The following is a 22,181-nucleotide window of genomic DNA, read 5'->3' on the forward strand; positions in this document are numbered from 1 at the left end:
GAGCGGTAGTTTCTTCCCGGGCTCGCTCCCGCGCTGTGCGCGGCCGGAGGACTACAACTCCCAGAAGGCCGGTGGGCCCCGCTCGCCGTCCCGCGGCGCTCTCCCCGTCAGTGCCTACGATCCCCAGCGCGCTTCGCGGCGCGGTGGCGGGGACCGGGAAGGAGAATCCGGTCCGAGAGGGAGCGGGCAGGCGGGGCGCGGCTGCGCAAAGCGCGGCTTCCTGAGTGTCTGGTGGCGGCGGCCATTTTGTGGTGCTTCTTTCCTCTCCTGTTCGGGCTGCGGTGTCGGGACCTGGCGAGGGGGCGAGACGGAGCGGGGGGAGCCGGGGCCCTCACCCTCACCTTCCCTTCGCCTCCCTGCGCGGCGGAGCCCCCCTCCGGCGCTGCCCCTGGGTGCAGCTGAGAGCGGCGCTCGCCCACCATTATGGAAGACGACGGGCAGCCCAGGACCCTGTGAGTGGGGAGGGGACCGCGGGGAACCGTGAGGCCGGGGGGGGCTCCGGGGATGGGGAGTGAGCCAGCGGGCCCGGGGCGGAGAGGGCCGGGCCGGTGGCGGGGCGAGGCGGGAAGGGGGCTGCGCACCGGGAGGCGTGCGTGGCCGGGCCGCGGTGGGGGCGGGGAGGCGCGGGCCCGGCGGGTGGGTTCGTGGGGAGGGGGCAGAGCGGGGCCGGGGCGAGGTGGCGGGCGCAGCGGGGCCGGGGGAGCGGAGGGAGGCGGCGGGCGGGAGCGGAGCGCGCTTGAGGAGAGAGCGTGTGAGGGAGGGTGGGGAGCGGGGTCCGGAGCTGGCCGTGGGGAGGGGGAGCGGGTGTCGGCGGAGGAGCGGGGACCGGGCGGCACGGGAGAGCGCAGCTGCCAGCAGGGCGGGCGGGGAGGGGGAAAACGAGGGAAACCGGGGCTGCCGCCGCGGTGCTGGCGAGGGGACTCGGGGTTTAACTGGGTCTGTGTCCAGCGCCTGGCGGGGCTAGGCGGGGGGAGCCCCGTTGCCCGGCCTGCGGGCACAAGCCTCTCCCGGGGTCGGTGCAGGGAGGAGCGGGTCGGGTCGCCCGTCCTCGGGTCCCCCCTTCGCAGCAGTGCCGACGTTAGGAAAGTTCTTTGTGTTCTCCCTGCGGTGGGTGGGATGGGGAGCGCCGTGAAACGAGACTCTGTATCGGGCAGGCTGGGAAAAATTGGCTTTTTCCCTCCAGTATTTTACAACGTCGTTCAATAACAGTCTCCTGGGCCCTGGCAAAAGGAATAACTATATGTTGGCCGTGTTTAATCAGTTGGTGGCTGTCATCTGTTTTCTGTTTAAAAATATGCATTTGAGTTTTTTTGGTTGCTGTTGAGCTCTTTTTAACTCTGCAGGTATGGTTTTGATGGGTTTTCTCCGTCCCATTGACTTATATGAGGGGGACTAGTATGTATGCTTAGGATTATTCTGTTGTTGGTTATTGTAGCTAGTTCGTAGATTTCCAGTTGCCAAAGGATGTTACGTGCTGTATGAGCAGCACAGTGTGCAGGCTGTGCATGCAAGAAGGGCAGTCTCAATAGTAAAACATTCAGGCTGCCCGTATCAGAGACACAGCTCAAGGCAGCGCAAATGAAATCTTCGTCTGTTTAGTTTTTGGGACGGTAGCCTTCAGAAAGTCTTCCAAAGATAATTTGGATTGGAGGCCACTTTAAAGAAGCCACTGAAACAGAGTAAAATATCTCTGTATTGCTTTAGTTTGTTTCCACTACCAAAATGATGACTTGGCATTTAAGGCTTTTCAAGGCAATTTGTGTTTTTCTCGTTTCTGTGTCTGCAGAAGTTCTTTTAACTTGTTTATAGTGTAATTTAAGTACTCAGTCCTTGCTGCCTGAGATGCATAGTTTAAATAAGCATATCTTAAATGCTTTTTGTGTTGACTGTCCAAATGGTCTGAGTTTGCTTGGCCCTGATAGTGGATGTAGTTTTCAGAGTGTGTTGCGTTAAAATGAGAGGAGGGAAAAGGGCAAAGGTACACAGCATTTTACTCATTTTTATTTTCAAGGTTCCTCTCTTCTTTATTAGCTCCTTTTTTTTTAAAATATGCTGTATCTCTACTAAGTTTTAATTTGTTCTTTCATATCAACACGTAAGTTTTAAGATATTCTTTTACTGTGACAAGTTTTGGTACCACATTGTGAGTGGGTTCTTCTTACTAACGCATCCATTGATGACCTGAGTTAGATTGTGGTCGCTGACAAGGAAAAAATTACATTTGTACTAAGATGTCTGAAATAGCACCTCTACAGCTGCCCAAGATGTTTCATTGCACACATGTGACTGTTTAATTTGTCAAACTAATAAACAGCATATACATTCATTTCCTAGTAGTTTTGCAGTAACCACAGTCATGTAGATTCACTTTCCTGTAATTATTTGAGGGCTTTTTTCGTAGAACACAAATTCTCCTGTAGCACTTTTTACATTGTCCTCTTATCCCTACTTTTATCTGAAATATGTTTCAATTTAGAATTGCAAGTTGTATTTTAGGGATTATTATCCTGGGTAATACTTTTCATGTAGAGCAATTATGATCTCCAATATAAATAAAACTCACTGAACCCCAAGAACAGCTAATAATATTGTTAGCTGAACTCCTTGCTTTTTTGTTTGTTTTTACAGGAAGAAAGTAAGTGAACAACAAATTGTTTCAGTAGCGATTTGACCACCTGCATAAGCATTTGGTTGACAGTTAAGTGATACCGTGTGAAAGTCTCTGGTATTTCATTTATTCCTTCAGGAGAGAAAAACTGAGCCTCTGGGTTAGGAAGGAGTTTTCTTTTTTACCACTTAGATGCATATTTTTTTTAATTATAAAAAGAAAAATCCGCCTAACCACTGTTCACCTAACATTTATGCCCACCTTAAATATCTCGGGAATAATAATTGTTTCCATTTGCAGTACTTACAGGGCTGTTACGTTGTTTTCAGTCGTGTTAGGTCTGTCATGAACCTCTAAGAATTCAAAATATTTTCTGAGGCTTAATATAGAAAATAGACACCATTTGCGTTTTTATTTCTCACATTTCATAACTAGTAGACCTTCATAGAAATATGAAATGTAACATTCAATTTCAGCCAAAAAGTTTTCCTTACTTCTCTAAACAATTTTAAGATATCTTGAGAAAGGGCAGCCTTTCTGTAGGATTTGTCACACCCTCAGTTCAAATCTGATATAGAAAATTTGCAACATGTAATTTTTTAAGCTGGTCCCAAAATGAGCTGTGGCCTTCTCAAGTATTTTTTTTTTAATAGAACACTTGAAAACTTTCCTGTGTGTCCTGTCAGATCTCCTTCCGTCGCAGGCTGTATCAAAGTGCTTTTTCTACTTTAAAGTGGAAACTAAGCTATCAGAAACCCAGTGTGTTGCTGATGTTATTGGCTGTCACTGATAACGGGAAGAAAAGTTCCAAATTTGTATGTTCTTATGAATGGCTTTAGAAAAAACTTAATGAGCAGTCACTGAATACCTGCATGTCGTTATATCCTTAGCCTTGCCACGGGATGTTCTAGTGTCGTGGAATTTGGATGGCGTGCAGAAGTAGGACTTCATCAGTGAACCAGGAGCTGGATTCACTTCTCTCATACTTCCTTTCAGTTCAGTCCTCTTGTAGAGGAATGCTGTCTGCTAGTGGGGTCTACAGAGCGGATTTTTCTTGGTATTGTTTTATTTCCAGTAGCTCACTAGTACTAGCCAGAGAGGCTACTGGAATTTCTATGGACTTTTCACCACATCTGTTACCTTATTGCTTATCCTACTTTATTTAAATGTGGAATCTGCTATTTCTTGCATATCGTCTGTGTGAGTGTGAAAATATATTTACTGTCTTTCTTCCAAGTAGTATGTAGGGGAGTTTTGTGGGCTTAAAAGTAGTGGCTGTGAATGTCCCTTTTTTCCTTACCTGTCTAGGATACAATGAAGAGCTGTTCACCTTCACAAACAGGATTTTTCTCTTCAAGCCACCGAGTTTAATTGTAAAACTCATTACTTGCCGATATATGCTTCTTTTATTCTTTAGATAATTTTACAGGATCTCTGAATTTCAAATACAGTTTCCTATTCATTGTGTTAGCAGCAGCATTCAAAAGTGTAACACATTTAAGTTTATATCAGGAGATACATAGATATACAGTTTGGGCTTTTTTTTTCTGTATGTGCTTATTAATTGGTATTTAAGTGCTCCAAACTTGCAGATGGGAACAAACAGTATTGCCTGTATGCAGAAAGCCACAACTTTTGCTGCCCTGTCACATTAACCAAGACAACAGCCTATAAAAGTATAGTAAGTGCTTCTTCTCTGTTGGGTTTTATTATTTTTAAAGAGTTTGAATAAATATGTCCTCTAGAATGTAACAAAACAAAAAGATTGAAGTACCATGCAATGGCATGTTAAAGGCTGTATGTTTTCTTTAGGTGTTTTTGCTTATTTTGATTTCATAAAGTAGAATAGAATATTCTATGTTATGTTACTTTGTGTATAAATTGAGCTAGAAAGAGGAGAACTGGGTGCACCAGTAGGCTAGTGATGTGTGGCAGGTGATTAACATCTGCTGAGGAAAGTTTTGTGTTTCCAGAAGGGTAAGGTTTCTTTTCCTAATGTATATTCAGTACATTTCTTTCCTTAGTTATACAGTATTCAAACGTTGTATACTCAAGATGTTTGCTGGTATGTTTTTTTTAAGTCGTCTTTACCTGTACTGAAGGAGGTAATGTTACTGCAACCTACCTAAAAGACATGAAAGTAACTATCGAGTCTTATTTTTTAGTGTGTTGTTTCGGATTTGTAGAGGTTTGTATTCCCATGTTTTACGTGCAGTTCAAGAGATTTGGGTCTCTGGATGTTGTCTTTGTCACATGGACCTTTTATTGTGAAGTATTCTCAGCATGTGTATTGTTCAGCTTTCGGAGCGTTAGCAGCTTGTGAAAGGTATTAATGCCTTCTGCCTAGGGTAGCATTAAACACCCGGGCAGTATTTATCGTACACATTTAGGGAATTAATGGGCCATTAGGACTTGACATCCATTGGAATCTGGCAATCAGGTGGTCCAGGATTACACTGTTGATTTTTATGAAGAGGCATCCTGTTTCATAGCTACAGTTGATGATGCAACATTCTCACTCACAGCTATCTTGATAAAGACAGTGGTGGTATTGGCAAACCACCTCGTATCTCTTCTAGCAGTCAGGGTAATTCATCTTACCTTAATTGAATAGATTTCGAAGGAATGACTTTTCCTGGCTTTTTTGTCAGACCAAGAGGAATTCTTCAGATTGCTTTTCAGAGTTCTTGCATTTCCAAAATCCGTATTAATATTATGCAGAAGAGGCTGAGATTTTGGTTTCCTGTAGCATTAATTGTGTTCCTTACTGTATTTGATTTTGCAGTAGAAATAATGTTAGTAGGACTTCACTGTATTTAATTTCGTGTCGGTGGTACCGTGCAGGTGCTTATGTCAGTATGCTGTTAAGTCATGGTGTTAGCTAATACTGTTGTACAGCATACAAAGGAAACAAGTACTAGTATTCAGTTCACAGCAGTACTGACACTTTGTGGGAATTCCTGCCTGTAATTCCATTTTCCATCTGATTTTAGTAGTATCTGCAGAGGTTAATATTTCCATTTAAAACTATTAGTGATCTACAATTTAATCTTGGTGAATGATTAACAAAAATTTAGTTAAGGTTTCAGAAAGAAGATATGGATAAATGTTTAACTGCTGAGTTTTCAGAATAGAGAATTAAAAAGTCGGTGAGATGGACAGTTTGTCCTGTAACGGGTCTTACAGGATGTTGCAGTTTTTAACTTCTTTACAGAAATGCTTCGTAACAATACAAGCTGTAAACGTAGCTTCTATTAACAACTTCTGTAAATTCGCACATATTTGGTGAGAAAGTAATGACTACATGAAAGCTTTTAGTGGGTGTTTCTATATTCAGGTGATGTGATAAATAAAAAACTCACTCTGGATCTTGTGTAGCATTTTAAGTCCTGACTGAGAAAGTGCAGAACTGTCATATGTTGAAAGAATAACAACATAAAATTCTGTTCATATGATTGTGATTTTCAAGTGAAAACTAATAATATTGCATTTTAATTTTTACTGAAGCTAGATGAAAGTCTAGTTCTCAAGCAGAGAAATTGCTTTTCAAAATTTTGGAAGGGGTGCCTGTTAAGCAAAAGCGTGCACTTAAATTGCTGTACTAAAAAGAATTTGGCTTGTGCATAGACTAAGAAATGGAGGGTCACATTTATGTTCTCTGCAGTGTATTAACAGCTCAGACTGATTTTAGTTTACTCTGTTATGACGTTCTATAATAGATCAATCTGAGTAAAATGAATAAGATGTGTATTGTTTCAACAGCTAAATCACAAAAGTTCTGCTCATGTTGGTTCATTTGAATACTTTGTCTTGACAGGCTTCCTTGTAAAGATGATGAATGTCCCTGCGCTGATGACTTCTGAGTTGTGTTGCTGTGACAAGCCTTTCTCTTAACTGATCACTTTGTTTACAATTTGATTACAAAGTAGACACTTTTTTCTTTTTAAGAGTTCAATTTTGCATGCATGACTCTTTCTCAGCTATCTCTACGACCTAGTTTTACTTTTTTTGTCACTGTAAAATGTAGCAGAGTATCTAGAAGTAATTCTAAAACTCTGCTATTGGATTTCCAGCTATCTGAGTAAATCTAGGACTCTAAACTTCATAGGTATTTTGGAACTTGGAATTATTTCTAAGGTTTTACAACTAAAAACATCAGGAAGTGTGGATGATGTTAAAATAGCACTGCCAAAATTTTGGGGAGTTTTTGCACGTGGTAGCTGTTGAGATAGGTGCTGTGTGGAGCATTCCTGTGGCATAATGCTACATCGATTGCCTATTGGTGAGTTGGCTGGGTTTCCAAATGTTCAGGAAAACTGAAGAATTTGAGTTGGTTGCTTGCAAGGCGACACAATTTATGAGTGATAGCTGCTGAACTAACAGGAGTTAGGTGTGGATTTGTACTCAGACTCAGAAGTAGTCTTGATCAGTGGAAAGTGAAGCTTCGAACATCTTTGCCCAGTTGATCGCTTGTTCTACCCAACATTATTGAGCAGTGTTCTTCCTGCTTTTCACATTTCTCTGCCAAAGAAATGATTGACACTAGATACCGGTGTCTGGTATTATGTCTGTATCAAGCTTCATGTTCTCAGTTGTGTGGCAAAGTTCATAATTTAGAAGTGACACGAATGTTGTGTTAAAACTATGTAAGGAAAGAAGTTGTAAATACTGTCTTAAAAATACCTGGGATATTTAAAGGGAGACTTTTCATAGTCATTTAATATTTAAAAATCATAATTACATTTGAGCAGGTGAAAATTTCTAGTTTAAAATGTTGTTTTTTTTATTTCCTTGTGTAGCTATGTAGGAAACCTCTCCAGAGATGTGACTGAAGTTCTTATACTTCAGTTATTCAGCCAGATTGGACCATGCAAAAGCTGTAAAATGATAACAGAGGTAAGGCCTTCCATATCCAGGGGGGTAGCAAATATCATGTAACTTAGGATAAAATTGTGCAAAATAAATAGCGTTGGGGGCTACTTTTGACATTACTAGTAGTGGTTTTTTAGCTCGATTATGTTTGGCTTTTGTGGTAACTTTTTGCGGGAGAGACCTGTTGTTGTGTACAGACCTGTACTTTTGCCTGTAGCCCTGACATACCTTTACCAGCTGATGATGAGATCTTACTTTATTTGAAGGTTTGTTACCCCTTCTTTTCAGAACCATGTTGTTCTGATGATCAGAAATCTTACTGTTTCAAGTGTTATTCATGGCTATTTTGTATGTTTTTCACTTTATTTGAGCATGAGCCTCAGTAACTCTTTTCCCTGTGTCTCCACTATGGATGAAAAGTAAAAATTCCTTCAAAATAAGTTTTGTTCTTCCTGAGCCTCTTCTGTGCTAGTGCAAATAGCTCTTGTCTGCACCTATCTGAATTTTTTCTTGAAACAAAGTGACAGAATTTCCCTAGTATTCCAGATAAGGTCTTTTGTGTAAACTGTTGGTAAGTATTAATATTTTCTTCTCTCCATTGTAAATACTCTGGTACGTTTAGGGTTGGCACATCCTAGGCAGCTTCTCACTCCCTAATATTTTTCCTTCCTGCTGCATTTATAACTGATGAATTTCTGGCTGGCAAGGACTAATCAGAATTTTTGCTTGATTTAATCTTTGATTCTTCAACTCTGTTGTTCTGTGTGCTCTTTCTCCTTTTTACTACTACCTGTGGTTCATACTAACTTGTAATTACAGGTTTCCTGAGTACAGTCACATTATTTTTTTGTCAAGATCGTTAATGAAAGTATTAAAAGGCAAGTCTTGTGACCAGACTTCTTTAGGATCAATACTAGTACCTCTGTGGTCTCCTTTTCCTTTCCGCGTGGCACACTGCTTTTTTTTGATTTTTAGCTGGATATTATCTACCTGACGCTTGTTTGATCACTCGCATCTGTGTCTTAACTAATAATTTCCCAGTGGCACTTTATTAAAACTCTTCAGTGATGATAAGAGCTCTGCCATGTTTTCTGTAAGTCTATTGAAGAAAGATAACTAAACAGAAGGATAACAGAGCACAGTTGTTAACTTTTCTCAGAAGAAACAGTTTTAATTGTTGTACGCTCTTTGGAAATAAGGCACTGCTGCTCCAGCCTTCAGCTGGTCAAGAGAGGTTAGCATCAGTTTGATTTCTTGAGAACCAGATGAGAAATTCCAACGCTTACTTTACCTTTAGGCTTTGTGGTTGTAAGATTTTGCACAACCCTAGAAATAACGAGGGAGACATCTTTATGAACTAAGTAGATAAACAAAAAGCTACTTGCAGCTATATTCAGTCGTAGGGAGGTGAACGCACTCGGCTGACCTTAGCACCTGTCACCGAGCAGTCAGCAAGTGCAGGTTGGATTCTAGACTGGAACTGGCCTGCAGCTGCAGTGCTTTTAACTGTCCAAGTACCTGTCCATCCTTCTGATCAACGTGTTGTGAACTTCACAGGCACCGAGTTACATTTGAGTGGTTCTTACCATTGCTACTACCACCACCAGTCAAGTTTACACCCAGATGTTTTCCTTTTGTGATTTCCCTCACCTGTCTTCAGTCAGTTGTATCAACTGTTTGTTCACTTTTTCATTTGTAGAATATGTGAAATGAACATGTCAAGTGTTCAGAGGTTTCAGGTGTTTATTTTGGGGATATATGACCCAAAGGGATGGTGTGACTAGCGTTTACAGGTATCTTGAACACCTAAAGATCTGGGCATCTGCAGAAGAGGCTCTTCACATGTTCAGACAAGTTCTTAGTGCAAAAGATGACCTTCCCACAATCTACAAGTAAAATTGCACTTCAACTGAAGCACGAAGTGCGATAAATCTGTTAAGGCCTTAAATGGGTTTCCCAAATCTTGTTTTCATTGCAGCAGGAAAGTAGTATGGGAAGAGGGGTGAATTGTGGCTCGTCATTTTGGGGCATCTGAGGTGAACATGCTTTTGCAGCACTTCGTGGCTGTTGAGACTTAAGCTTTTTTTTATAATATCAGGTATATTTTTCTGTTGTCTGTTCATTTTACATCAGTTACGAGACACCTAATGCTGACAGTGTTTTAGAGGGTTCTGACTTCAGACTACTTGATCATTTTGGGTATATAAAGGCCTTGTAGTCAGTTCAGCTGTTAGATCTTAATAGCTTCCCTTGTTCATGTGTAGACAGAACTATGAAGATGTACAGTCCAGTTTTATGGGACAGAATTAGAATTTCTTTGTCACATAAGCCTGTATGAATTTTCAGAAGTTAAATAGTAAACTGGTAAAGGCCCAGTTTTAACTTGTTTTAGTTATGCTCTGTCTGACACTGGGGGACGTTGATAAGCAAGAACACTGATGCCAAAGCAGGTTCTTTACGTGTTAGATCCTTCCCTGGCCATACAAAAAATAATTTTAGTTTAGTATTAGTGTTTATCATCTTTTGATCCACATACATGCAGAATAGTCAATGCAGATAATTTGGTGTAGGGCTCTAGTTTTTGTACTCATTACGTCTTTTAAGATTAAATCCAATGTTAACTTGAACATTCTAATCATCAGATCTACTTGATCAACTTTTGTGGAAACTTTTAGGTTCTTTGCAAATAATACTCTGGTACATTCAATACTTCTGTGAGCTTTGTGTGCTAGCATTTTTAAAGGTGATTCGATAGGCCATCCTATAAAAACCAGTTATACCCAAGATTTAACAATCAATTGATTAGTATCTTTTTCCCTGAAACTATTTTGTATCCTTGTAAATCGATATTTCCCAGGTGCTGGAAATAACGTTTTTCACTTGAGACTGAGAATACGCAACTTCTGTGTTGCTGTCTGCTAGTGACTTTTGAGCAATTAAAAGGAAAGCTGCTTAAGTAGAAGGAGGGAGAAAATAGGTGAAAATGTATCCGGGAAACAAACCTTTCAAACTTTGAGTGTGTGTGTGTATATATATATATATGAGGCAGAAGACCATTTTCATTCTTCTTTCCATTTTTCCCCTTTTTTCACCCCTTCCATCCAGTCTGCAGATCACTTCTGGTAGTTGAATTATTTTTGGTTTAGTAAACTTGAAGTACTGAGCCCTCATACAATGTAAACTGTACTTCAGAATTGCTAGACCTTTTATAAAAAGTCCATCTGAATAATTCTTGCATTTAAGTGTAATGTCAAAGGCTATTTCATAAATCTAATGCAAATCATTCTTAAAGTTTCTAGCTATAAGTAATATATTTTCCTGGATTTTCTTCTCAGCAACCCGATAGCAGAAGGGTCAACTCTTCTGTTGGATTTTCTGTTTTGCAGCATACAAGCAATGACCCTTATTGCTTTGTGGAATTTTATGAACACAGAGATGCAGCTGCTGCATTAGCTGCTATGAATGGGAGAAAAATTTTGGGAAAGGTAAGTTGCTTACATCGTAATCGTAGATTTAAAGAATATAGGTTTGTGTAAAAAGTATTGATAACACTGTGGGGCATCTGTTTTGTTGGAGATGTTTACCGAGGTTAAATATTGTTAGTATTTTAAAAATACTGGTTTAAAAAAGTAAGTCTTGTTTAGGAAGCATATAATTTGTGATGTTCTAAGTGCTACTGTTTTATATTGAGTGATGGTTTGTAAACATTGACAGTTGTAACCCACCCTTGAATGAACTTAAAAAACGTAAGAATTTTGTGAATTTATTCTAAATCTTATACTTATTTTCAGGAGGTCAAAGTAAACTGGGCCACAACACCAAGTAGCCAGAAAAAAGATACATCCAGTAAGTAAAGTAATGCCACAGTATCACTTCTACACACAAATACTTCACAACGTGGTAATAATTTGTCATAAATGCATTTAAACATAACTTTTCTCCTTCTCGTCTTGTGTTTAATAGAATTTTGCAAACTAATTCTTCTGTTTCTGCTTTACAACTGGGGAAACTGGAGTGGACAGATTAAATTGCTGCTGCTCGTCAAATGGAGTCCTGGGCGTTCCTGGTTCCCAGTGCTGTATGCAGAGCATCACTTTCTCAGGAGTTGAAATTTTAGATAGCAGTTAAATATTTGATTAGTAAATTATTTATTTTCAGATCACTTCCATGTGTTCGTTGGGGATTTAAGTCCAGAAATAACAACAGAAGACATCAAGTCAGCATTTGCTCCTTTTGGTAAAATATCGTAAGTATCATAATAAACATTTCCAGTATTGGTTAGAAAATATGACAGTGAAAACTTGTTTGAGTTGAAATGTTGTTTCTTGTCTTTTTGGATAATGTTTCTGATATTGATTTCCTTATGTTGGGTGGGCAGTAAGGAGGGGTTATTGTTTTGTCTCAGTAACTATCTTGATTGTAAATATAATAATGTAATCGTGCTCAGGTTTTGCTGAAAGCAGTGTGCTTTTAACCTAATTTATATGCTAATGTCCTTCAACTTTTTATTAAATTTTAATTTCTGTTTCTAAGTGTGACTTTCTGTTGTTCAGAATGTGTACAGAATAGTGACTTGACAAGCGCTATATGCTGCATCATCAGTGTATTTTGTGTGCATCCATGCTGCGTTTTATAGGCAGTACAGAAAACTGGGCAATTGGAATATCGTTTTATAAAACAACTAGTTGAATAACTTGTGAACGTTTTGAGCAAAACTAATGTTTGTGAGAATGAAATCTGCTTTTTTAGATGATAACAGGGGATGAATTAAGATTCTAATATTTAAATGAAAGAACGGTGGATTTGCAATATGTGCACATCTGCCAGTTAAGAGAATGCTTCTTTCAACTTCTCATGATTCAGGTGATACCAAGTCACCTGGTGTTTTTATTGAACTTATTTAACATTACAAGAATCCTTGTGAGTGCTAAAGTATGTATGTTCTTAAGAGTACTGCTACAAAAAAGCCTGTTAATCATCTATCGGTTTATCTTTATAAAAATCTTTTAAATTTGCACGTGAATGTTTTTGTGCTACTTCACAGGAATATATTTCTAAGAAAAAAATTCTAATTTTTCTCTTGTTCTGTACGCATATTTTGAAATGAATCATAAATCTTATTTCTTACCTCTGCTATTTTGTTTACTTTGCTTTTTTGTCTCTTAATGTGGTAAGTAGTACTGTTTAAAAATCGATTTAAAAAGAATGATTCAGGTTTCTGTTTCTCAATCTATATTTATACCTGAGACCTGCAGTTTTTCTAAAGTCCAAGTCACAATTAAAAGTAATAGCATTCTGGTTATTTTGCAGAATTGCTCATAAGAATGGACAGGATCTTGAAGGCTAACTGCAAGGAACTGTGCACACTGGAACTCAGTTGTAGATTTTTTCTCATTTCTATTTATTCTTATTATACATTATTTATATATACATATTTTAGTATTTACATTTTAACATTCTATATTCAGTGCAGTTCTATATTTCCAATCATTTTAACTTACTCACTAAAATTTCTGTGTAAATTTGTTGTTTTCGTACTGGTGTGCTTAGCATTGTTGTTAGTTTTATTCTCCTTTCTTAAATTTCTGAAAATGTCAATTTTTCAAAATTTACAGCTGCCCAAACTCCAAAATGATGGTAGAGAATTGACCAAGAAAAATAAAGAAATCTGTTAACAGGCCATGTATGCCTTTTAATTCCTATTTTTTCCTCTTTTTCGATTTTTTAATATTTCATATATTTTGTATCACTAGGCAGAAGACATTTAACTATTTAGAAAATGCATGGTAAATTAGATAGAATTGTTACAGTAATTTATAGAACAGTAAACCTTAGAGGACCCTAGCCAATAGAATATTAGAAAAGGAAACTTTGTTTCTCTTATACTTCAAATTTGAACATTCTAGTTTTAGCCAGTATAGGTTATGTGGATAGGTTGCATGTTTATTACATGTTATTTTTTTTTGTCCTACTGCTTTTTTCTAACAGGTAAAGAAGCAATAGGGAGAGTTCAGGAATGACTGTAGTTTTAGGGCTAACTGAATTTATAAGAAAAAATTATGCTCACAATACAGTGTGTGTGGTTCCTTTTAGTTTTTATTTTGCAGGTTATTAATATTACCCTCATATAGCTGTGCTTCTTTTCACAGGGATGCACGGGTAGTTAAAGATATGGCAACTGGAAAGTCAAAAGGCTATGGTTTTGTATCTTTTTATAACAAACTGGTGAGTAATTACAATGTAGGTTTAAAGTAATTGCTCATTTTCCACTTCTAGTTTTACCTCTTTGTTTATATATTCGCTGCGCATCAGACTTTCCCAAGTGAAATAAACTTGACAAATTTACTTCAACCAAAACTTTTGTTATTTGTGATTAAGGGTTGAAAAAACTCAGATGACAGTGATGCTACGAGAACATTGTGAAAAAAGATTCGAGAATGTTATGGAAGAGGATTCTTGAACACAGAAAGCTTCTTTGGGAGTGTTAGGGTAGTTGAGCATGGTTTGTGGAACCATCTCTCCTACAGTGAGCTGGGTGCCTGCTCTGATCAATAGCTCTTTGGGCCTCTTGGCTGCGGCACGCCAGGTCCAGGGTGGTCCTGTGTGGTGGTAGGAGCCCCTGCAAAACCACGTCCTGAGGCCCTCGGCCTTGAGGAGTGTGGTGCCACGCTACGCAGCAGGGTTCAGCCTTTGCCAGGTTTAGGTTCATGCCAAAGCTCAGTTTTTCTGGGGACCTCATGCAGCCAAGCGTGTCATACACTGAAGCGTGGCTGGACTGGTTTGCTAGCTCTGCATCTCAGGCAAGTTCTTGGTTGGTCCTTTGCGTGAGTTGTGACAACATTTTTGAAATCTAAGGTGATTCTTTGTGTTGAGGAATTAATTTGCAGCGAAGAGTTGATTCTGTCCTTGTAAAGCATTTTGCTTATGCATATTGTAAAACTGAAGGTTTTTCTTGGTTCCTGTTGGGTGGTGTTGCGTAATGGACGATGCTATGTATGCTTAGGAAAAATTGCTTCTGACAAGCGACTAGTATCCCTTTCTGATACAGGTGTTATTTGTAGAATTTAATCAGTGTGATACTGATAAAAACAGGGCACTGCCCTACCATTTATAGCAGTACAGTTGACTCAGCAAATAATTCGTGGTAATTTGGAAGCTAAATGTTTGACACTGTAAGAAACTTTTGAAAATTTTTGGAGAATTGAGTGTGTGTTTAGAGGCGTGTTTAGGACAACATGGGGAAACTGTGTAAACCCTTTTCCTTAAATGTTTTGCATAGGAAAAAACACAGTTAAGGATTTTAGGCATGTTAAGACTACATGTTAAGACTCTGTACGTCTGTAGCAGTTATCTGAAGCGGAATCTTAATCGGAAAAAAAATTGGAATTTATTTTCTTCAGATTTGCAGATGCCATAAGATATTACAGTTGAATGCCTTGACTGAGTGCGTTTTTCCACTTACACTTCCTTTATTTTGTGTTGCAGCTGAAATAGACAAGAGGAGTAGATGTCTTATTTCCTTGTACCCCTCTTCCCTTACCCTATGGTTATGGTTGGTTTCTGTGACAGTAGGGGAAATGTAACAGTCACATGGAATGCAAACTACTGGATTCTTTTAAGACTGAGCCATAAAATCTCCCAATTTAAAATCTGTATTCATTCTGCAAAATCAATAGATGAATTCTGAATGTAATACTAAAAAGTACTTCTCAAATCTATGTCTGATTGATGTTCATTCAAACAGCAGCAGCAGCTGTAGGGTTATGGCGTGACCATCGTGAGCTGGTTTTAAGTTTAAGGCCTGTTTTATGGAATTTATTGTAATTCTGCTAGGTTCAGGGAAGCGGGATATAGAATCATAGACTGGTTTGGGATGGAAGGTACCTTAAAGATCATCTAGTTCCAACCCACCTGCCATGGGCAGGGACACCTTCCACTACACCAGGTTACTCAAAGCCTTATCCAGCCTGGCCTTGAGGACTTCCAGGGATGGGGCATCCACAACTTCTATGGGCAACCCTGTTCCACTGCCTCACCACCCTCAGAGTGAAGAATTTCTTCCTTATATCTGATCTAAATCTTCTCTCTTTCAGTTTAAAGCCATTGCCCCTTGTCCTGTCACTACATGGCCTTGCAAAAAGTTCCTCTCCAGCTTTCTTGTAGGTCCCCTTTAGGCACTGGAAGGCTGCTCAAAGGTCTTCCTGGAGCCTTCTCTTCTCCAGACTGAACAACCCCAACTCTCTCAGCCTGTCTTCATAGCAGAGGTGTTCCAGCCCTCTGGTCATCTTCATGACCCTCCTCTGGACTCCCTGCAGCAGGGCCATGTCCTTCTTACATTGGGTCCTCAGAGCTGAACGCAGTATTCCAGGTGGGGTTTCGAAAGAGCAGAGCAGACAGGGAGAATTGTGTCCCTTGATGTGCTGGCCACACTTTGGATGCAGCCGGGATACGGTTGGCTTTCTGGGCTACTAGCATGTGTTGCTGGGTCATGTTGAGCTTCTGTTGAGGTTCGAAGTGATTTGAGTTCGAGACAAGCCTGTTAGAGCTGGAAGCCTGCAGTGAGGCAGGACAATGCTAGTTGCTCACCATTAGCTTGTCCGTATGTTCTCTCTGTCCCTTGTGCTTGGTGTTTTCTTTCGTAAGCTCTGTGCCCTTGGAAGAGTGTTTCAAACATACGTACTATTTGCTGTGCGTCTCTTCTTTCAAAGAAGTTAGGGGAAAAATTGCTTCTTGCCAGTGTTAGCAAACGTACTCCTTGCTTACTAGATGTTTCTGCTTCCAGTGTGAACTTAAATATTGTCTGTGAATTCATGCTCCAGATAAGTTAAGCCACGTGGGCCATGGTCTCTGTGTGTGTGTTCATACAATGATTTTAATAATTAGAAAACTTAGGAAGCAGTCTTTGCTCAGATATGAATTGGATGCCACCAGAGGGCAGAAGGGAGTTTGGAACAGGAGAGCGTGGCAATAATAAATAAAAGCGAATTTATGTACTCAGTCTACTTGTATCTCAGCATTACAGTTTCTTGATAACTACCGTTCAGCCTTCCCAGAACTTAATGATTTTTCTACCTAAACTCGACCTGTTATGTTGAGTGTGTATTAAGATTATGGAAAGCTACATTCACAATGTCTTGTGCAAACACATACTGCACGGTATAAACGTTACTTGGGTGACATCTGAGAAATTTTTCGGTGAGGGATATCGATGATTAAAAAGTGTTTCCTGACTTTGCATCTGTTACAATTCATGAAAGTATATTTAATAGTGCTTCTAATAGTCAATTGGCAAAATAATTTTATTTTTTTACATATATAGAATGAAAAATTTAGATGTTTTATTTCAGTCATTGCTTCTGGCATCTGTATGACCTTTGTACTTTTTTGGGCAGCCTTTAAATATTCTAACACAGATGCATGTTGTGTGTAAGTAGTGTATGTATGATTGTAGTTGCCTTCTAACCTGGGTGTAGAAAATGGAGGTGGGATGAAGATTTTATCACATCACTTCAGGGCCTTCTCTGTAGCCGATTGGCTTCATGTTACCTCATTTTTTGCTGTTTGCTGTGGTCATTAAGAATTTCATATACTTTTTAGTACCGTTACTGGTTTTGTCAACAGAATTAACTGACAACCAAGTCTTAGAAGTAGACTTGTACATGCGTCTTTTTTGGATGCGTTATAATCTTTATTTTAATCCCTTCAGGATGCAGAAAATGCTATTGTGCACATGGGAGGTCAGTGGTTGGGAGGCCGTCAGATCAGAACTAACTGGGCAACACGGAAACCACCAGCACCCAAAAGTACACAAGAAAGTAAGACCTTCATGTGATGCTATGTTGTGTTTGCCCTCTTGCATGTCACTGTTCAGTGGAGGAATAAAACGTAATGTTGCCGAAATCATGTCACTTAATTACATATCTAGCTTGACTTCCAGATCTTAAAGTGTGTGTGTATATATATATTTTTATTATTTTTTTAATATTATATAAACATAGTGGTCTGTCATAAAATATTTCATGTGTTTGTTAAATGTATAACTCATGCTTGCATAGGAGGTAAGTATCTGGGACTCTGTGGTTCCTGTTAGCCTGCTGCTCAAAACCAGCCTTCTCTCTTTGTAGATAATACAAAACAATTGAGATTTGAAGATGTAGTAAATCAGTCAAGTCCAAAAAATTGTACTGTGTACTGTGGAGGAATTGCCTCTGGGCTAACAGGTATGATGTGTTTTAGTGTTTTTTTTTATTTGTTATTGAAGCTTTTTGGACACAAAGATGGTTACTAATTCAAAAACATTATATGTCGTAGATCAACTTATGAGACAGACTTTTTCACCATTTGGACAGATTATGGAAATAAGGGTATTTCCAGAAAAAGGTTACTCATTTGTCAGGTATGGACAGAGGAAAAAGTAAAATCTGTGATTTTGTTAATGTAGTAATGTTTCATCTTTCTGTAATTTCACTTGATTGAACTTCTGCTGATACATTGAAAGCTGTCACCATATGTTCATAGAAAAATTTGGGACTTTTAAAAGTGGCCATCAATCTTTTTACCTGAGAAGATGAGTGTCTGTGAAAGCAGGTCTTTTTCTCTGGATTTCCTGTATGTATGGAGTCACTGTTTTTTAACAATCAGGTGAAAGTACTATAAAGCATTAACACTAGTTTGTTTTTACATTCTTTAGATTTTCAACCCATGAAAGTGCAGCACATGCTATTGTTTCAGTTAATGGAACCACAATTGAAGGACACGTTGTTAAATGTTACTGGGGTAAAGAATCCCCTGATATGACTAAAAACTTCCAACAGGTAACTGCGCTTTAACCTTTTCGTTGTATCGCAAAAGCAATTGTGTATCTACCTGTAATGCCTTCCCAGTTACAATAGCTAAATTTTATGGTAGTGTTCTTAGGAAATTCCATGTTCTGTCTCAGTGATGTTCCAGTTGTTCATCACATTGGGCTAGTGATTTTGGCGGAGTATCTGTTACTGTCTTCTGGAAATGATTCACGATAGGGAGAAACTTTGAGGTAATTCCTATTCTTGCTAGTTCACTAACTGCAGACTAGGTAACTATCCAACCAAATATTCTTTGGTGTTTCAAACACACACAAATATGTTTTTCAGTACAAGGATCTAATTAAGTCACAGTGATTTCGTATTTATTTTTCTGATCTTACTATTGCTCGTTTTAGCCCTGTGACTGATAGAGCCAAAAGTTTTGCCTACAGCAGCTCAAGAGGAACGTAATCCATCTCTAGAACCTGAAGCACTGTGAATTATTCTCTCCTTAGGTGGATTACAGTCAGTGGGGGCAATGGAGCCAAGTATATGGAAATCCACAACAGTACGGGCAATATATGGCTAATGGGTGGCAAGTACCATCGTATGGAATGTATGGCCAAGCATGGAATCAACAGGGTTTTGGAGTAGAGTAAGTAATTATGTTTAATTTTTTAGAATATTCCAAGAATGTTATATCTGAGTTTCAGGCTCATTTGTGTCAAGGATTGCACAAGGTTTCAAGCCTTAGGTGGACTCCTACGTGCTTAAAGCTCATGTTTAATGACTACCATGGACCAAACAATGGAGTGAGTCGCTCTGACTTGTACTCGATCACACATTTTATGTGTATGGGTATTTTCAGACTCAAGGCACAAAGACTTCTTCTGTGGTAGGGTTTAAGATGGTGGTCTTGTCTGATATCTAAACATTTTCTGGATTCTGACTTGAGGTGGTGAATACTGGTGAGTCTGAGCCGGGGAGCTCAGGCACTTGCCTGAAGGGTTCATAACCCTGGAGAGAAGAAGCTACATACTGACGTTTTAACTTGGGTGGGCTTTTAATGCTCGATCTTTTGAAGTCTTCACAACAACTTTTTGTTTAACATACTTTTAAAATAACTTCTTTATTTACGTAGTTCTTCATTATCTCTTGCCAGTTAAACATGTCGAGCCCTGATAAACCTACCACTGGTATTCATGCCAGTTAGGCGTTGGGAATGTTTTACATTTCCGCATCACTGATGTTGACTTGCAGCCACCATATGTACATGCCTTTGGAGGTGATTGTCCTATGCAACTAGTACTCAATGTTTGTGGGGCTTTTTAAGAACAAAGAGGGGGAAAAAAAAGATTATCATATTTTCAAGAATCACATGTTGTGGTGCTTAAGCTGAATTACTCATTAAAGAGAGGAAGAAATTTTTCTATTTTGGTATGAATAATAGTGTAGGAAGTATGTTTTTATTTTTGGTGGGTTTTTTTAGTCTGTTGTCTTGTAAATAAATTGAGTAGCTTGCATGATTTTTTTTTTTTTTCTCCTTTCCTTTTTTTTAACCGTCTTGTTTCTTTTTAAGCCAATCTCCATCTGCTGCCTGGATGGGTGGATTTGGTGCTCAACCTGCCCAGGGACAAGGTGCTCCTGTAATACCTAACCAAGCTGGATATGGTATGGCAAGCTACCAAACACAGTGAGCTGGGACTCTGTTTAAAAGTGTGTATTTCATGATAGGCTGCAGTTTCCAGTGACATTCTGAAGACTGGAATGTAGACAATGAAAAAAAAGAAAATATTTATTTTAAAAATGGAAATGTTTGGAACCTTTAGCACAGCTTTGCTTTGGTGAAGGACACAAATGTCTTCTAGTTCTGCCTTTTTAAGTTTTTGTTCATGATGGATATGAACATGTTTTTCTTTGTGTACAAAAATTAAAAATAAAGTCAATAAAGACAATTCTGACTACAAATTTTGATATAGTAGGAGAAACGGCTAATGAATTTGATCTTTAGGTTACCATTCCATTTTTTTTGTTCTGTCTTCAGTGTTTTATATCACAGTGCTTTTTAAGAGGTGTGACGTTGAGAAACAGCAAGTTGCTTTTAGTTGAACACACATCCTGAAGTGAACTGTGGACCAGTCATTACAACCTGCTAGACAGTATTGATTTTTCAAGAAACCTATGGGCATAGCTCAGAACGTATATGTAGGTCTTGGAATAATTTTTTTAAAAAATATTTAATTTTTCTACATGCTTAAAGAAAACAGTCTGATACAAAGAGTGGTTCAGTCTGAAATGAAAAACAGTACTGTCTGAGTAATTTCACATAACTTTTACTGTCCACATTCAGGCACACATCAAAACTTTTCAGGAGCTGGTTTGCTTATTAAGACTGTAGTAATTTACATTTAATTTTGAGAAGTAAAAACGTTTTTGCAAGTATGTTGTTTGTATTCAAATCAGACAGTCATACTTGTGCTTTTACATCAAGTTTGAAGGCTACACATTGTAAATATTTCATAATGACAGTGTTTCAAAAGCATGCTCGAACATAGAAGTAGCAATGTAATTATTCAAAGTAATACTTAATATACTCTACTGCTTTAAATGCAGTAGATTGACAAGAATGTGCAAGACTGACATTTCCAAAGTTGGCTATTATGTAAAGTTACATAAAGAACTATAACAAAGAGCCTTAATTTTAATTTCATAAATCTTTAATGCATCACCTTTTTGTCATTAGAAATACGAATTTTTTGCTTTACATTATTTGGTATGTAAATACCTTGGTTAACAACCTTGTAAACCTATTTCAAGGTTATTATAAGTTGTATAGTATCTTAAGTGTTTTGAAAAATCTTGATGTTTTTTAAGTCTAGAAATATTTTGCCCAAGAATTTTTTAACAAGATTGTTAAAAACATCTTATTTTAGAGAATACTCAATGTGCCATTTGGTAAATGGAGATGCAGTTGAAACAGTACACTGAGTTGTGACTTATTTTTAATTAAAGTTTTTGTCTTTATGGGTGGTTTGCATGTGATGAACCTGTACAGAGGCTGGGTTGTTTGTGTACTGAGTGTGTAAATGGATAAATCATGAAGATGTTTAAATGATATACTTGGGTTATTTCTGAATTATTTTATGGATACATTGATATAAACTGCCTCAATAAATATGAAGTTGAAAATGAATGTAAGTTAGATATAAGTACTGTGTTTTACCTGTGACAGCTAGAGGGTGCAAATGTTTCAGCTGTATCCTGACGTACACTGAGGCAGGCACAGTTTAAAAAGAAAAAAAAAAGTAGTTTTTGCAGTGATAGTTCAGTGATGCAAACTTGCATTTTAAAGGAAACAGAGTGTTTAATTTTAGAGATGGTAGTTCTCGATGAGTGTCTGAGAAGCTGTGTATTTTACCTTTTCTGTTCCTTACCGTGCAGGTGTTGCAAGTTAGAATAGATTCGGAAATGGCAACTTGCAGGTTTGTTAAACCCAGCCAGGCTGTGCAAATAACTACACTTGATGCTGTAGCAAATCACGTGAGGTTTTTTTCCTCCACCTCTTCTACTTGACGTGATAAATAGTACCTTGACTTGTAGATCAGGTTGAAAGTGCTGTATACTGGCAGAGCGATTTAGTCAGTTGGCTCCGCTGTACCCAGAGACGACTCTGGGCATCTAATGCATGCAATAATGACTGAAGTTAGCGTGGAACCATAAGTGCTTGTGATGACAGAATTGGCCCTTTATCTCCGTTTCTCCTTTATGGTATATGTAGTGTTTTTTCCGTTCAAGTTAGGAATCTTGTCTACAGGACTTTTGTTTTTCTATAAATTTTGTATATATGTGTATATCTACGCGAGGATCGGCCTATACATTGTAGTTTGGAAAAAAAAAAAATCACAAGTCTGCGTTTT

General features: G+C 38.7%; 1 protein-coding gene across 3 annotated transcripts; it reads left to right on the forward strand.

Moving 5' to 3' along the window:
- The first annotated feature begins 248 nt into the window (after positions 1-248).
- On the forward strand, positions 249-21,457 carry TIAL1 (TIA1 cytotoxic granule associated RNA binding protein like 1). 3 transcript variants are annotated; one of them, XM_086617011.1, is made up of 12 exons: positions 249-452; positions 7,408-7,504; positions 10,816-10,965; positions 11,272-11,326; positions 11,639-11,726; positions 13,630-13,705; positions 17,187-17,295; positions 17,605-17,700; positions 17,792-17,876; positions 18,171-18,294; positions 18,780-18,919; positions 19,844-21,457. In XM_086617011.1, the coding sequence occupies exons 1-12, from the start codon at positions 424-426 to the stop codon at positions 19,959-19,961; spliced, it is 1,167 nt and encodes a 388-aa protein (XP_086473137.1). In that variant the 5' UTR covers positions 249-423; the 3' UTR covers positions 19,962-21,457. The 3 variants fall into 3 exon arrangements, with proteins under 3 accessions (XP_086473137.1, XP_086473139.1, XP_086473138.1); XM_086617013.1 differs by having other exon boundaries at positions 10,867-10,965; positions 18,171-18,300; XM_086617012.1 differs by having other exon boundaries at positions 250-452; positions 10,867-10,965.
- The last annotated feature ends 724 nt before the right edge of the window (positions 21,458-22,181 follow it).

This window comes from Tauraco erythrolophus, chromosome 9, assembly GCF_009769465.1.
Source record: "Tauraco erythrolophus isolate bTauEry1 chromosome 9, bTauEry1.pri, whole genome shotgun sequence".
Classification (NCBI taxonomy): domain Eukaryota; kingdom Metazoa; phylum Chordata; class Aves; order Musophagiformes; family Musophagidae; genus Tauraco; species Tauraco erythrolophus.